We start from the raw sequence: 17,921 nt of genomic DNA on the forward strand, positions 1-17,921 counted from the left end.
GCAATTGTGAATTGACTCACTCATGATGTGCCCTCATCATTATTGAGGACCATACTCAAGGATATTTTTGTCACAAAAAGCTTACTTGTTGAGTGGGGTACATTTAGCTACATCAAAGTGTTATGGATCATGTTGGAGACGAACCAAGATTCAACATCCGTGTTTTCAACCTTGAAAACTATATTTGATAGTGCAAGAGTTCCTGAAATATTTCCTTCTTCCCATTCACTGGGAGTCCTTGGGTTTGCTTACACCAACACCGGGACATTGTCGATAATATTTGTTTTCTTGACATGGTTTATGATGGTTTAGACACACTAACACAACCACCTCTTTCTTTGCTACCCAATAACCACACATGTAAGCCTAGTTTGTGAGACCACTCTCCATACAAGTAGGGATTGGATAGCTAATTTGTGTGTCCATGCTAGTGCTTGGGCTGACATCCATGGCGGCCTGCACATTCGGTGCATCTTCGGGTCCATTAAGGCTAGAGATGTAAGTGGGAATGCCATCAACGAAGAAGAAATAGGGAGTGTCATGATTAATTACGACTGGAGTTACATATTGAACTATCCATGGATGCATGCACACACACACACACACACACACACACACACACACACAGACTATTGGCTATGGAGGAGGTGAGCTACAGATGGGAGAGTTTCATAGTAAGAGAGCTCTACAGGCTGGGTTGAAGAAGCCTCGAAATATGCACGAAAAAAGAGAGAGAGAGAGAGAGAGAGAGAGAGAGAGAGAGAGAGAGAGAGAGAGAGAGAGGGTGATGGCTATGGTAAGTTGGAGAGAAAGTCCTGTGTCATCTTCGAATTCTAGTTTCATAATTGTCCCAGAAAATCCCCCCCCCCCCCCAACTAAAGCCCACTTTTTGGTTTGCAGCAACACTTATAATGATCACTTACACGTCTCTTTTACCATAATGTTATATTATATATTCAAAAGACCTTTCGTACATTGAAAAAGATAAAAAGTGTCTACCCAACAAAAATCAAGAAGATAAAAGTTCTACCAAGCGCATGTAGTGTTTAGGACACCATATTCTAATTCTTAATGAGCTTGATAGTTTTATGTAAGCTTATTCAAACGCTCAATGGGCTTACAAAATCCTTTCACCACATAATGGTGAAGGGAAACCTTGAAGGTTGGGAGTAAAAAAAGAAACAACATGAAACTTAGCCCAAGTTTTGCTACCATGTGGGTAAGGCATCCAATTCCAGGTCCGATGTACAATATTAAACATAAGAATCCAGGGGTAGAAACATTTCCAAGGGCAAAGCGAGAACCTCATTAGTCCAGTCAAGCACACATATTGAGAGTGGCAGATGAGCCTCGAGTCTTTGAGGCGATGGAGCACACGGCCTGCATGTAGAGCAGGGGGTGTGCTTGATATGGGCACCCATGCGCTACTACTATTTGTGTTGATGCAGGAGCTGCATGTCGCACTACTTATATCACGTAGTCTCCACACCCCAAACCCAGCCACGTGAGACGACGTACTGCTACTAGAATGTTCATGAGCTGGCCGCGCCGGAGCGGCTGCGCCTCCTCTTCGGTCAGCGCCTGCTGCTCGCTGCCTGATCAGTGTCGCAGCTAGCATCTCGCTTCCGTCCTCTCCTTTAAACACGCAAGGCCTTCTCAGCTCCCGCCCAGTAAAGCTTCTCTCTAGAAGCCTTGAAAGCGGGGCCTTATATTTATATCAATACTTCGAGCACTAGCTTGCCGTGCTGTAATATGACTGTTTTGACGAGGAGGAATGCTCCCTTCCCTCCACAGCCCTTTCGTGGAGTCGTCTGGGCTTGCCCTGCGAACGCTACTGCTGCACATTATGGCTATTTTGAAATGGCCAGTGCTGCTGCTTCTCCACAACGCCAGGTCGAAGCAGCCGGCGTGGTTATGATGATGTCGAGATCCGATTTCTCGGTAGCTGATCGACGCCCATGACAAGTCAAAGCCAGCAGGCATAGGGAGCACTTTGCAGGCTCTGGTAATGGGATTGAAAATGAAAATGTTGTTCTTGGGAGGCTCTGCAAACTGCACCCAGGAATTGGATTGGCCCACCGGCGGTCCGGTCATGAAAAGGCAACAGACGAGGCCTCGATGGCTTCTACACATGCTCAAGTCCAGCTGCTGCGTGTTTATGTGATCATATATCATCATCTGCCGGCCTCATGAGACGAGCCGGTGGTGCAATCCTCTGCTGCTGCAATTGAATTGGGTTGGAGGCGCGCGTCGAGGAGGGGCCACCCACAATATTGTAATACATCAGCATATTATTGGGCGCAGCTGCAGGTCGTCTAGCTGAGTGGTGATGTCGAAGTGAAGGTAGATGATGAGGTTGGGTGCTTCCATAGTGCCACCGTTTCGGTGTAGTTTACCACCAGTAGCCAAGCCTCTCGATCGCCACGATGATGAGTGCGTGCTGCATGTCGCCTAGCCATGTTTGGGGACGTGATCACACCATTCCATGCCTTGCAAACCAAGCGCAGACGATATAATTGCGCTACACTTGCCACTCTCGCTAGTATCTCCTCTCTCAACTCCTTCCCATTCATTATAATATAGACGTTAGACGTCTCATGATATTGATGCTCATCTAAATAATGACCCATTGGTATCAATTTCTCATTCTCATCCAGCAGCTCGACATCAATCCTTCTGATATTGCCTCTGGAGGCCACCTTCTTCCGCGCCTTATATTGGCCTGATTCACCTCAAACTCCTGCTCATGATTTTCTCCAATCTGCTGGATGTCGATTCGCACGTAGGTATAAATCGAAGAGACCGTCCTAAAGTATCTTGTATCCTAAGTGTGAGTTCCTTCAGATGTCGGCAATGCACGTGACTTAGAGGAACAAGCATCAACAAGACATCTGGATTGGACGCCAAGTATGAGGTGCCTTATGTCTGTGTTCCATTCAGACGCTTTAGCATAACGTATACGCTGGAAAAAGAGAAGCGGATCAACCTTTCATGAAGCAATTCCCTATTCTGCGGGTGGATGCTCGCTTTCAGCATCCCGGCCAGCAATGTTAATCCAAACAAAGACCATTATCTAAGTAATGTCCTATTGAAGTTACTACAAGAGATCACTTCATTATCGACATCAAATTATCGTCTTCTCTGGAAGGGCGTCCATATATGCATTGCTAAAACTAGACGGAGATCCATCTATAAAAAAAATCAAAATTTTTAAATATCGATGCTCATACCAACGTCGCACATTACGACACCTATACCGACACCACCTATAAAAATAGACACTCAAGTTCTTTTTTGTATTTTTATCCCACTTTTTGAACTCTCTCTTGCTCTCTTCTTGCTTCTTTGCTTCAAATTTGATCATGGGGGGCTTACCGGGCTTAAGCTATCCACTTATACACTCCCCTGCAACAAGAAGGTAAGATTGGTTTTTAGATTAGTGACATATCTTTTCGTTTTTGTGTGTGTGTGTGTGTGTGTGTGTGTGTGTGTGACATAGAGTGTGTTTGTTTTTTTGCAGGTTTAACATCATTCTCTCAAGCATTTTGTGCTCACATAGACCTCTTGTGAGTGCCATAACCTTTTCTTTTCTTGTGCACGCGCACACACACACACACACACACACACACACATGCACAAAAACAGGTAAATAAATAAAGATGCACATAAATTTACACATAATTAAACACATTACACGCACATATACACACATTATCAAATAAAAAATAAAAAATAAATAAAATTATATTAAATTTGTTAATTTTAAAATTTGATTAAATGTTATCATTCACAAAAAAACATATTCAAATTTAGTAATCAGAAAAAGTTAAAAACAATCATTGAGTTAGTTCGATCTAGTTCAATTTATAAATAATTATTTTAGTTTTTATGCAACTTTATCTAAAATTTATGCTATACTTTTGAATTGTGGCATGTCAAAAGTGTTGTAATGTTAGTGTTGAAATGTTTTAGGTTTTAGATTTTAGAGTTAGGTTTCAATGATATTTGATCATCTTAATGCGTTTAACCATCTTAATACATTTAGGTTAAATTTTAGGGTTTGTGGATTAGGTTTAGGTTTATGTTATAGTGTTAAGTTTATGTTTAATTATTAGGGTTTGATTGTCTTAATACGTTTAAGTTAGATTATAAGGGCTAGCGGACTGTCATATCTACATTCAAAACTACTACAAGAAGCATGCGATGCTTAATAAAAGACTTTATTAAAGATGACAAAGTAAGTGGTCTTAATTCTCATGATTAACACAAATTTTAACAATTTATCTTACCAATTGTCATCAAAGGCTGCCTGACAGATGACATAAGAAACAAAATTTATAAGATTAGTGAGTTAGTTCATTGGATCTCATCAAAAGAGATTAGGAGAGACAACATACATGCAACTCACTTAAATGCTATAGAGATAGTGTGTATGGTGAAGAAGTATTCTCCAACCAGTATTCTTAGTATCCAAATGCATTTACTTGTGCATGTGATTGATGAAGTTGCAGTAGCTGGAACGGTCCATTACCGGTGGATGTTCTTCTTGGAGAGATTCATAAAGAGGTTAAAAGGGTTCATTCATCAAAGGGATCCCCATGAGGGTAGCATAGCCAAGGGATGGCTTGTACTGCAGGAGTCTCTTGTTTTTATCAGTGAGTTCTTGGGTCCAATTGACCCCGAGATGCCCCGATTGTGGACTTTTGAGACAAACCCCAAGGTAACTAGGGAGGAGCCATAGGAACTGGGCATCATGAGAAAGATGGATGTCAGAATGCTTGAAAAGGTTATGAGATTTTGACTTCTCAACTTTGAAGTCATGCAAAAGTGGGTTGAAAAATATGAAGTGAAAAAGCAACAACGTTTGGTTGATTGAATGCGATTCAAGTACAATCATGTTACTAGAAAGCGTTCCTTTCCAGATTATCTTCAAAAATTGTCAGACTTTCCTACTAGACACTGGCTTGATGCAACAATTTTGGAGGCAAAGTGAAATGGAGTATAATCATTGAAGAAGCCTAGAGGAGATGCCGAGGGGATGTGATTGAAATGTATGTATTGTACCTACTTTTTACTTTGATCACATGAAAATATTTGTATAGTGAGTCTAAAATTGTTTTATGTGCCACTAGTATCACAAATACAAAGCTTTGTGGTCACATGGGCAACACTTCAGAGTGCAATGGATAGACGAACCAAGGTTCACATTCAAAGTTGTTGTCAATGCAAGCTTTGTTCAAGAAATTTGGAGTAGTGCCAAGGATGACAATACACATACAGACCAACTTGAATACTTTGACTATATCCAAGACATCTTGAAAACTAGCTTTAACAAATTTAATATTTTAATTTTTGTTGCGAACCCGGGGGAGTCCACTATGTAAAAATTGCATATAGCACGTGCGAAGAAGAGGTTTTAAACAATCCCTTACTTGTATATTTTCAAATATTATATGCACCCCTTATGTATGCATTTTTGTTAAAAAAAAATAGTAGTTTCTCAATTAAAAACCCTTTATGTAGATACTTTTTTCCTATAAATATACCTAATTATAAATCCCTTATTTTGTTTGCTCATGCTATCTTACATATTTCCTAGTGGATGCTTCGGGTTTGTGAAGTGGTTCAAAGTTATTACTAATGGTCCCAATGCAACTGTGCGCAAAGATAGGAGTAGACTGATTCAAGGGAACTCTAGACAGGTGTGGACGGATGATCGGGATACATTTTTACTTTTGCAGCATTGTGAATAGGTTGTGTTTATCATAGATCCACTATGGAAGGAAGAAGATTTGACTAAACCGCATTGGCTCTTTGTTGTTCAACTTGCTCCACGGAAGTCTAGGAAGGATTGGAGGTTGAGAACGAAGAGACACATGAGCAACGTGCACGGATTGCAAATGATCGAGATGAGGAGCTTGAGCTTGAAGTCCATGCTCTTGGTGAACAAATGCCTAAACTTGAAGATGAGTGATCGGATACTGAGATAGATGCAAGGATGGATGGAGCCATGGAGTTTGATGACAAAGATGGAGAAGTTCACATAGAGACGAGCATAGAGATAGATGTCTTTGGTGCATCAGCTCTCATAGAAGATGAGGGATTGACTAGTGAATATTTTTGTTAAAAAATTTCTTCTAATGTCTACTTTTGATTAATGGATTTTAATTACTATCCAACAATGAGTAAGTAATGATTTGTGTTACTTAAGATGGTTATTTATGGTTAAGTAAACTAACATATTGTATATGTGTTTTCAAATTATTTTTTGCAGCCATGGAAAATAATGAGGAGCCATACTCTCTGAGCTTCAATTTTCCAAATACTCCACCTGGAATGTCAGCGAAGCAGATGCATACTTTTTTTCATATTTTTTCCCAAGCAATGTGCATATGCACAATAGTTTTGGGCAGTTGTTCCTTTCAGGCCAGATACAGTTGCTCTGACCCCTGAAGCCAGCATTCTAATCACACAAATTGGTTGTGTCACACCTTCGACGAGCGTTCCAGTTACATCAATTGGTTGAGCTACATCGGAGATTGCACTTTTTTGTTCTTCTTCATGACAATGAAGATCTTGTGGTTCAGGTGGTGGCAATGGTTGTTGCGGTAGTGGTGCTACCAATGCATCCATACCTCCAAAAGAGAATCCACCTCTTTCTTTAATAGATAGTACACTGTTTAGCCCACACGTACACCTTAGGGATCACATCAGTTTGATCCTAGCAAGGTGTACAAGACCAAGTATGTGGCACCAGTTATGGATAGTGCCGGAAAGACCATGCAATAGAGGATTGACCTTCTTTGTTCAATGCAAATTGGACACTCCATAATGGATCATTGGGATACTTAGGATCATAAGAGAAATAATTACATCACTAATGTCATTCATATAGAGTACACGCCAAGAGATGGATACAATCCAGTCTTCAATGATTGGATCTTGGGCATTGCTATTGCGATGATGTCACATTGTCAATTTGAGGCATAAGATAGATACAAGAATAATGAGCCAAAATCGGCATGGTTGGATGCATAGGAGTGGACAAGGATCGTGCAAGAGGGCAAGAGTGTCCAGAGAGGTTTCAGCAGCAGCAAGATGTAGTCAGAGCACGCCTAGAGTCCATAGGATCTTCTCATCTTGGGAGTGGAGGCTACGAGACTCTTTGTTATGAGTTTGTAAGTGTAATACACTATTTCAATAGTGTATGTACATATGTTCTTCTAATGTTTATCTTATAGTTGAATGTCTGTATTACAGGAGCTTTCCATGAAGCATCCTTCGATGGGTGGAGAAGACAAATATGGATTCAAGCATGGACTATTACCCTCTTCTCCTATAGCTTTAGGATGAGGGAGAGGTCGTTGACTGTGATGCCTTACCTTGATCAATATGTTCTATGTATGTCTTTTCATCAAGACATGTTGATGTATAGCTAGTTATGTTTTGAATCATGTACACTTTTAGAAGGTAGCCATGGTTCTAGATATATTCATGTATGTTTAGGTTTTGATTATGAGCATTGTTATGGTTATGGTTATTGTTTAAAATTGTGTTATGATTTTGGTTAAGGTTTTGAATTTGGTTATGGTTATAGTTTTAATCTATTATGATTTTGGTTAAGATTCCAAATTTGGCTATGGTTATGGTTTTGAAATCATGTTATGATTATGGTTGTGGTTTGAGAATTTGGTTATAGTTGTGGTTTTGGAAACCACTTAAGGTTATGACTATGGTTATAGTTATGGTTATGGTTATGGTTATGGTTATGGCTTAAGAATTTAGTTATGGTTATGGTTTTGAAGTCCGCTTAAGGTTATGGTTATGGTTTGAGAATTTGGTTATGGTTATGGAATCCACTTAAGGTTATGGTTATGGTTTGAAAAGTTAATTATGGTTATGGTTTTGAAAACCGCTTAAGATTATGGTTATGGTTTGAGAATTTGGTTATGGTTATGGTTTTGGAATCCGCTTAAGGTTATGGTTATGCTTTTGGAATTTGCTTAAGGTTATGGTTATGATTTGTGAATTTGGTTATGGTTATAGTTTTGGAAACCGCTTAAGGTTATGATTATGGTTATGGTTATGGTTTGAGAATTTGGTTATGGTTATGGTTTTGAAATCCGCTTAAGGTTATGGTTTGGGAATTTTTTTATGGTTATGGTTTTGGAATTCTCTTAAGGTTATTGCTATGGCTTGAGAATTTGGTTATGGTTATGGTTTTGGAGTACGCTTAAAGTCATGGTTATGGTTTGAGAACTTGGTTATGGTTATGCTTTTGGAATCTGCTTAAAGTTATGGTTATGGTTATGGTTTGAGAATTTGGTTATGGTTATGGTTTTGAAATCCGCTTATGGTTATGGTTTGGGAATTTGGTTATGGTTATGGTTTTGGAATTCTCTTAAGGTTATTGCTATGGCTTGAGAATTTGGTTATGGTTATGATTTTGGAGTACGCTTAAAGTCATGGTTATGGTTTGAGAACTTGGTTATGGTTATGGCTAAAGTTACGATTATGATTTGAGAATTTGGTTATGGTTATGGTTTGCATTTTTTATGATGGGTATGGTTTATGAGTATTGTTATGGTTATATATGTTTGTGAATCTTGTCATGGTAAATATGTACTCACACATCGATTCATTGGAGGGAGGTCAATATTTAATAACATTTTGACGGTTCACCTGGGCATAGAGCATGCCTTATCTTCACAACAAGACATGGTAATGTTATAGATAGATTTTTCCAAGGCTTTTGACATAGTGAAGTGAGACTTTGTGCAGAAAACCATGCAAGGTATGGGGTTTGGCCCTCAGATTAGTAAGTGTATCTCTCTGCTTGGTGAAAATGCTTACTCCAGATTGATCATTAATGGTAGACTCTTAGACAAAATATATATTTCCAGATCTGTAAGACAAGGATGTCCTGTTAGCCCTCTTTTTTTGGTTGTGGCCTCCCACTCCTTATATGCATACTTGGATCAGCTGGCACAGCAGGGCTATTTGCAAATGCTCAAATTAGGAGGTAAGGATATCCCGAGAAAAGGGTTTGCTGATGACACCTTTCTATTTTTGTGAATTTGGTTATGGTTATGATTTGTGAATTTGGTTATGGTTATGGTTATGGTTTTGGAAACTGCTTAAGGTTATGATTATGGTTATGGTTTTGAAATCCGCTTAAGGTTATGGTTTGGTAATTTGGTTATGGTTATGGTTTTGGAATTCTCTTATGGTTATTGCTATGGCTTGAGAATTTGGTTATGGTTATGGTTTTGGAGTCATGGTTATGGTTTTGGAGTCTTGGTTATGGTTTGAGAACTTGGTTATGGTTATGGCTAAAGTTACGATTATGATTAGAGAATTTGGTTATGGTTATGGTTTGCATTTTTTATGATGGGTATAGTTTATGAGTATTTTTATGGTTATATATGTTTTGTGAATCTTGTCATGGTCAATATGTACTCACACATCGATTCATTGGATGGAGGTCAATATTTAATAACATTTTGACGGTTCACCTGGGCATGCCTTATCTTCACAACAAGACATGGTAATGTTTTAGATAGATTTTGCCAAGGCTTTTGACACAGTGCAGTGAGACTTTGTGCAGAAAACCATGCAAGGTATGGGGTCTGGCCCTCAAATTAGTAAGTGTATCTCTCTGCTTGGTGAAAATGCTTACTCCAGATTGATCATTAATGGTAGACTCTTAGACAAAATATATATTTCCAGATCTGTAAGACAAGGATGTCCTGTTAGCCCTATTTTTTTGGTTGTGGCCTCCCACTCCTTATATGCATACCTAGATCAGCTGGCACAGCAGGGCTATTTGCAAATGCTCAAATTAGGAGGTAAGGATATCCCGAGAAAAGGGTTTGCTGATGACACCTTTCTATTTTTGTGAATTTGGTTATGGTTATGATTTGTGAATTTGGTTATGGTTATGGTTATGGTTTTGGAAATCGCTTAAGGTTATGATTATGGTTATGGTTTTGAAATCCGCTTAAGGTTATGGTTTGGTAATTTGGTTATGGTTATGGTTTTGGAGTCATGGTTATGGTTTTGGAGTCTTGGTTATGGTTTGAGAACTTGGTTATGGTTATGGCTAAAGTTATGATTATGATTAGAGAATTTGGTTATGGTTATGGTTTGCATTATTTATGATGGGTATGGTTTATGAGTATTGTTATGGTTATATATGTTTTGTGAATCTTGTCATGGTCAATATGTACTCACACATCGATTCATTGGATGGAGGTCAATATTTAATAACATTTTGACGATTCAGCTGGGCATAGAGCATGCCTTATCTTCACAACAAGACATGGTAATGTTTTAGATAGATTTTGCCAAGGCTTTTAACACAGTGCAGTGAGACTTTGTGCAGAAAACCATGCAAGGTATGGGGTCTGGCCCTCAAATTAGTAAGTGTATCTCTCTGCTTGGTGAAAATTCTTACTCCAGATTGATCATTAATGGTAGACTCTTAGACAAAATATATATTTCCAGATCTGTAAGACAAGGATGTCCTGTTAGCCCTCTTTTTTTGGTTGTGGCCTCCCACTCCTTATATGCATACCTGGATCAGCTGGCACATCAGGGCTATTTGCAAATGCTCAAATTAGGAGGTAAGGATATCCCGAGAAAAGGGTTTGCTAATGACACCTTTCTATTTTTAAAGGCCCACAACATCAATATTCACAGATGTATGAAAACTCTAGATATGTATGCTCTTGCGGCTAGTCTTACACCGAACTTATATAAATCTTATTTGATTGACATATGTACAAGGGAATTTGACTCTATGATTTGGTATGGGAAAAGAGTTCCTAAGGGTCATGTTTTTAGACACCTGGGCAACCCGATTGGGGTCATGCAGGTCTCTCAGAAACACTTGCTACAGTGGGTTCTGGAGAGAGTGTTGGCTAAAATTTCTTCTTGGCACTGTGTGATGAATGGCCTTTACATGTCAGGCTCAGAATTGTTCAGAGTATTCTCATGCCTTATCTATTGTTTTACTTGCCCTTGATCAACTGGTCTGATAAAATGATTCAGAAATGCATCTCGATCTTGGCTAAGTTTTTGTGGAATTCCTCTTGCTCTTCCAATGCTTTGGTTGCTTGGAGAAAAATTGCAGTACCATACTTTCAGGGAGGCTTAAACATCTTGAATCTACACGTCCATGCTTAGGCTAGGAGGGCCTCCCTTATCAAGCATATGTTGAATTCTGATACCGGTTGGTCTTTATGCTTGTGGAAGTTGGTTGACAAATCAGTTGTTTACTTCCATGGAATCTAGAATATGTCAGCCTCAGATAAAGTTTTCTCAACTGCTCCTCTTAAAACAGGATATGATGTTTCAAGTATGCTAATATCTTCTTGGAAGATTATATGCTTTGCTTTGGTTTGGCAAGATAGGGTGAGGTATATAGGGAACTCGGGGGGGGGGGGGGGGCTTGTTCTCAAGATTTGTTTTTAAAACTCCACCTGCCAGGCTGTTGGACAAGGTTGCATTGTTGATGAACAAAAAAGGTCTCAATCAAATTCAGCAGATGGTAGATTCTAACCTCGACTTGAAACTCTTTTCTGTTGCCAAACGACAATATAGACTAGGGTTTGGCTTCACGATACCTTGGCATCAACTTTGTGCTCAGATTCATGGCTTGCCTCTTAGAGATGCTCTTAATCTCAAAGAACAACATAGGGATTGGAACATTCCTAATCAGGTAGTTAATTGGTGGACCACTAACACCTCTGCCTTTTATGCTCTATTGCTACCAAAATCAGATATTTTTGTGAGATGTAAATCACAATGGTCCCTTCATCAGTATGCATATTGGTGGCAAAAAACTCTTGCAGATGTATGGTTGATTCCTAACCAGTTTAAATTCAAACTTTTTTTGTGGAGAGCTCTCACAGGTGTATTGGCTACTGCCATGAATCTAAAGAAAAAGGGTATCATCTCTGGAAAATGCAGCAGATTCTCTTGTCTTGAAATTGCTAGACACGTATTCTCGTCATGCAAGCCTGTTATGGCATGGTGGAAGTGGGCAAAATGGATGTGGTATGATGCTTGGGGAATCTCCATATCTAGGTATAAGATGACTTTTTTAAAGCTCCAAATCCCAAAAGATCAAGCACTTGAGTTTGCATTATAGTCCTTCAGAGTATGGTTCTTATGGTTTGTATGGAATATGAGAAATCAATGTACGTTTGATCGGAGCCAAAGTGTCAATCACACAGTTCCCCTGTTTATGATTAGAGATAGGATGATGGAAGATTCTCTCTCTTTAACAGATCAAGCCTTCAGAGATAGAGTGGTATGGATCATACAAAAGCTGTCAATGTGACAATAGATTGTAAAGTACTGTAATATAAAGAGCAAGATTTTTCCACAGAGAGAGAGAGAGAGAGAGAGAGAGAGAGAGAGAGAGAGAGAGAGAGAGAGAGAGAGAGAGAGAGAGAGAGAGAGCAAGAGAGTCCACTATGTTATGGGAATGGCAAAGAGAGATAGAGAGAGTCTACCATTTCATGGGAACAACCAGAATAGCAAAGATTATGCAAGTGCTTCTAGGGGGAGGGGGGAGCATTAGGTGAAATTTGGACTCACAAAGGGGCCCTTTAAGGAGTTTTACTTTACCTCTCTCTACCAAAACGGGCACATGGATAATTTTTTGCAAACAAAATCCAAAGTTGGCGGAGGTTTGACGATTAGAATGTCCTCTTCAAGATCTATCTACTGATATATAACACGCCATGAGATCATAGGTGAATCTCACCTATGATCTCATGGCGTGTTATATATCAGTAGATAGAGCTTGAAGAGTACATTCTAATTGTCAAACCTTCGCCAACTTTTGAGTTTGTTTGCAAAAAATTATCCATGCGCCCGTTTTGGTAGAGAGAGGTAAAGTCAAACTGCTTAAAGGGCCCCTTTGTGAGTCCAAATTTCACCTAATGGGAGGGGGAGGGGGAGGGGGAGGGGGAAGAGAGAGAGAGAGAGAGAGAGAGAGAGAGAGAGAGAGAGAGTAGAGCATTTGGAGGGCCTTCTAAGAGAATCATTTTGAAGATAATTTGGAGGGCCTTCTAAAAGAATCTCTCTCTCTCTCTAGAAAATTTTCTTAAAATACACTTTCACTTAATGAGTACATCCAAAAGGACAACTAAACACTTTAAAAAGTGAAGCTAACTTTTTGATGATATCTGAAAATGGTCACCTTTTCATTAAACGCGAGTGTCTTTTTCATGACATAGATGCCGATCATTCAACAAGTCTTTCATCATCATTGGAATGAATAAATCACAAATTATTAATTGTATTAGAATTTTAAGTTTTTGCATCTCCAAAATGCCCAAAAATCTAAAAAATGAATGTCTACCGTTGTCCTTTTTTGACACCTAGAGAGGAAGAAAAGGCTAAAAAACTCTTGAAATTTTTTTGTTGAATGATGCATGGGGGGCATTACATTTTTTCTTTTTGGAATGGTCTCTGCCGCCGTGAGGCAAAATTGTCTTAAGGCCGGCAAAGCCATTCCACATATTTTTTTTGCATGTTATTGGACAAAAACCCCTTTTCGAGGGTTTTATGGCCTTTTCTCCCTCTTCGAGTGTCTGAACAAGGCAAGTAGATATTCTACTTTTAGGTCTTTTGGTGCTTTGGATGCATTGGCAGTATCAAAAGCTTCAAATGATAACACTAGTTAATAGCTTTGTGATTTTTTCATTTCAGTGTGATGACGTAAGGCATATTGAATGAGGGGCACCTACCTCATGAAAAAGACACTCGCATTTATTAAAAAAGTGACCGTTTTCAAGGACTGTTGGGTCAATGAATGAGTGCATGATATCTTTTTCATATTTTTTCTAATATCATCCTATGTTTCTACGTAATATTTACCCTTCTCTCATTGGCTCTTTTTTCTCTCTCTTCTAAAAGGTCCTCCAAAAGATCACCTTAAAAATTTCCTAGTATATGTCACATGAGAAAGGTTCTGATTGCTTTCCCTTAAACTAGTGTGTATTTCTAGCTTTCTCATGTTGTATCAACTTTCTTGTTTTAAACTCTCACTTTGGACTTTTAATATCTACATGTCTTTCACATGTGAGATATAGTTTCCCTTATAAGAAAAGTTCTAAGTTGTATTTTTCCAATGATAAAAAAACTTGATTCTCATATTACAAAGGAATTTTTGTAATTTATTTTACATGAGGAAATTTTCTCGCATATGATGTAAAATCGCTCGCACATCTTCATATTTTCAATGTAAACAATTTTCTCATATAAGAATTTCATATGTGAGTCACCATATTTCCAACGTGAGAACACTTTATATATGAGAATACTTGCCCCCATGTATCCAATGTGTGAACTTTTTAGATATAAGAATTTCCAACACTCATAAGTCTCCATGCTTCCAAGGTGTTATTCACATTATATAAGAATCATATGAGTGTACGTATGTCCTTCCCATCACCTCTAGTCTCACCCCAAGAAACCATTTCTACCCAAAAACAAAATCCATTAAAAAAATGCACACAAGTAGTCTACATTTACCTGCATCAATCAGCAACAAGCATGCCCAAAATGCACGCAAACATATTCATACGACATCCACATTATCCAACCTTCTACTATTGAATCTCCATAAAACATACGCAACAGTTGGTTGCTATTCATAGTAAACATAAATTTGGAATCATAAAAGGAACCACTTTTTACTCCTCTAAAAAGAGATGTGTTAGTGTGGGCATCCATCCACGAGAGTGACCCCTACATCGTAAATTGTTGCCCCCACATGCATTAATGGAAATTGTATTCAATGACCACCATCTGATAGTTACGATAGTAATAGTTTGTCATGAACGTGGGTAATAATGAATCTACTATAACAACAATAGCCATGGTCAAGCCGGCTGACCAAAATAGTTCAACAAATTCATCCAATGGATGGGGTGCATCTACCAACAACAATAGCTACAATTTTGATGACCAACTATCAAGGTTCAACAGAGTGATCCGACAGATGGTTTAGATAGATTTTTGAAGCCATCATTGATCATTGAGGCAATAGAGAATTTGAAATAGCATGCATTGCTTGGGCCATGAGACAATACCTATACCTTTGAAATACAAAAACGTGATTCAAATAAGTTAGAAATGGGCATCGCATTCTTAAAAGAACTATTTCCCAAAAAAATAAGCTTGACACTTTTCAAACTTGAACTAGTTTATTCAGAGAGAGTCGCTTCAATTTCATTTGATAAGCTTTGACTACAACATTGTAGGTCGCAAACGCGAGCAACACCTAAAACTTGTCTTAATCCCTCACTATATGATATGCAGCTCATAGAAATTCTTATTCCATTTCAAATGAAAAATTTACTCCTATTTTTTAAAAAGAGCATCACAAAGCTAAAGCATTTAACCTGACAAAAAATCTTTCAACTTATTGATTGCATTAAAAAAGAGTTCTTCAAATAGTTTTCTCTTAGTCATAACCATGCGGTCAATATGCATGGCTATCATGAAGCACAAATAGCACTAGCATAGCCAACAAAAACATTGTAGTAGAGCACAATTACATCTATAGCCTACACACAAAGGGCATGACACATTTCTTAAACTTCAGTAGTAGCAAGAGATAGTTGTTGGTCCCATAATCACTTGCATCTTTGAATGAACCTCAACTAGCTCTAGCTCCTATCAAAACAACAATTTGACATTAAAATATAAGTGTAGTTAGCGAGTTATTCCTAGTTAAAATAAAAACAATTAGACTTACAATAATTATCGTACACAAGGACAAAAACACAAAATAACATTTAAGTTAAAGCAAGCCTCTTCATTACAAATCAGAACATATTATACTACACAATTAGCAATGTATATAAAGTAATTAAAATGTCACACCTTCTTCATGACCTTGTATACATGTTTCCAATTACCCAAGCTATCTAAGATGCTCACTAGAAGAGCCCTTTTTGTGCTCAATGTCCACCTCCCTCACAAAAGCATTACAATCAAACGTGCTAGAGTCCTTTGCAAAAACAAGATCTCCTCTCTCAAGCCATGGTGGAATGCAACCGACCTTACTCTTTGGAAAACTTTTGAGCCACTTGTCTCATGAAGTATCTATTTGTTATCCCTTGATGTAGAAAGCCAAAAAAATTATATTGAATACAATCAATGGGCTCAACTATGAGACCACATTTTCTTCTTTGACTTCTGTGAATGACATGTATTCCCAAAATCGTGTTGCAATAATCAATGTTATCTAGTAGGCACTCTTTCATTGCAAAGACATTTACATCTCCTTGTTGCTTATGGGTATATATTTTCTTCAAACACCCTCTTGACATAATCTCTTGTCCTTCACTACCATCGCTACTCTGAACAACTACAAAGTCAACACTCATGTATTTTACATTATTAGAAAATATCTTATAATAAAAAGAACACTTGTTTGAATTTGATCTGCAAGAGTAAATAAATTTTAATATTTTTGTGCCCAAAAGTCCATTATCCCTTTTTCTCTATGGAATTAATAAGATCCAAAGGTTTTTGTCTCTTAGTCCCAATAAGTACTTCTTTTCTTAGGATTATACCTTGATATGGACATGGAACATCATGAAGGCAAGAATCCAATACTCAATTAGCCTTCTTCTCTAAAGATGTCTAAAATTCACACACAATTTTTATGTATGTCATAGCACATTTCTCTTGCTCTATGTGATAACCCTTCTGGAAAAATCATGCATCATGAGTCCACAAGCTGCATATCTCTCGTAGCACTAGTGATGCCATCCTTTTCAAGATGTAGCTGCTTGCAGACGTGTGCACAAGATCCAACTGTGAAACTTGCTATAAGAGAGTTCATTTGACTTGTTATTAATATGTTTACTTAAACCTAAAATAGCACTTTCATGTGAAAAGCACCATGTAATATCATGGGATCCAAGGCGAATAATGTCATCCAAAATTTCACCATTTTTTGTTTTAAAAAAACAACATCAACACTTAAAAATGTTGAGAAAAAGAGTCACTATAAATCACATGCATACCAGTCATCACCAAATACTTATAAATATACTTGCAAAATGCTCCAAATGTAGAGTGATGGGGAAACCACAAGTGATCCATTCATGATTGAAAAGTGCATAATGTAGCTTCTTAATTCATCATGAAATGAGTCATCCCAAAAGGACAAGATCATGGACAGAACTTGTATACACCTTTTTTGGAGCTGTTTTGACCCTCCAAATGGACTCATATGCAAGTGTACTATGTCTAAAAACCTCTATGGATGGGCATCAACTAAAATATCTAGGCATCCATTACGGGTTAGGTAAGTGCTCCATAAGTGGTGTGGAATAAGTCACACACCCTAACAAGCCTCCCTATGTGTGTCTTATGTAGCACCCAAATACAAAGTGTCCTCCCTTAGAGAATTTAATAGTAGGGTGTATGATCAAAATGTCTCTCCTAGAGAATTTAACAAAAGGACTAGATCAAAAGTATGTGCCCCCCTTGAGAGAATTTATGCCACTCAACATGTGAGCTCAAAACAGATGTGGTGCTTTCAAACGATTTTGTGTGTGCCTTTCGTGTTGGAAGGCCAAATATGTGGTGTGATGCTAGCTTCAAATTTTTAGATTGGATATCATCGTCAAATGTTGTCAAAAGTCATGCTGGTCGTTGTCTTTGTTCATCAATATTTGTCGATGCTTTTGATATTACCTCTCCTTTCTTGAAGTATGAAAGAGCTCCAAGTAGTTGTGTGTGCACTAGGTTGCATTTATACACCCGTTCTTGAAAAATTGTACGTATAAAATGCTATTATATACCATAATCCCAAATAATATTTGAATACTCATAGTTTTCTTTCTTGTTTAAAGGAATTTTTTTTTGAAGTTATTTACAATCAA

General features: G+C 38.1%; 2 protein-coding genes and 1 long non-coding RNA gene across 4 annotated transcripts; 1 reads left to right on the forward strand and 2 right to left on the reverse strand.

Annotated features, from left to right (window-relative positions):
- Positions 1-1,002: 1,002 nt before the first annotated feature.
- LOC147430353 (uncharacterized) lies at positions 1,003-2,847 on the reverse strand. The gene is made up of 2 exons (XM_086495125.1): positions 2,321-2,847; positions 1,003-1,683 (listed from the first exon to the last, which is right to left on the reverse strand). The coding sequence occupies exons 1-2, from the start codon at positions 2,628-2,630 to the stop codon at positions 1,118-1,120; spliced, it is 876 nt and encodes a 291-aa protein (XP_086351251.1). The 5' UTR covers positions 2,631-2,847; the 3' UTR covers positions 1,003-1,117.
- LOC147430354 (uncharacterized) lies at positions 1,664-2,304 on the reverse strand. The gene has a single exon (XM_086495673.1). The coding sequence runs from the start codon at positions 2,176-2,178 to the stop codon at positions 1,684-1,686; it is 495 nt and encodes a 164-aa protein (XP_086351799.1). The 5' UTR covers positions 2,179-2,304; the 3' UTR covers positions 1,664-1,683.
- A 277-nt stretch (positions 2,848-3,124) lies between the features above and the next one.
- LOC147430355 (uncharacterized) lies at positions 3,125-7,491 on the forward strand. 2 transcript variants are annotated; one of them, XR_015185866.1, is made up of 4 exons: positions 3,125-3,418; positions 3,521-3,566; positions 6,275-7,178; positions 7,261-7,491. It is a non-coding gene; the product is annotated as an uncharacterized LOC147430355 (long non-coding RNA). The 2 variants fall into 2 exon arrangements; XR_015185867.1 differs by lacking the exon at positions 6,275-7,178.
- Positions 7,492-17,921: the final 10,430 nt, after the last annotated feature.

This window comes from Adiantum capillus-veneris, chromosome 22, assembly GCF_014529385.1.
Source record: "Adiantum capillus-veneris isolate H3 chromosome 22, ASM1452938v2, whole genome shotgun sequence".
Classification (NCBI taxonomy): Eukaryota; Viridiplantae; Streptophyta; class Polypodiopsida; order Polypodiales; family Pteridaceae; genus Adiantum; species Adiantum capillus-veneris.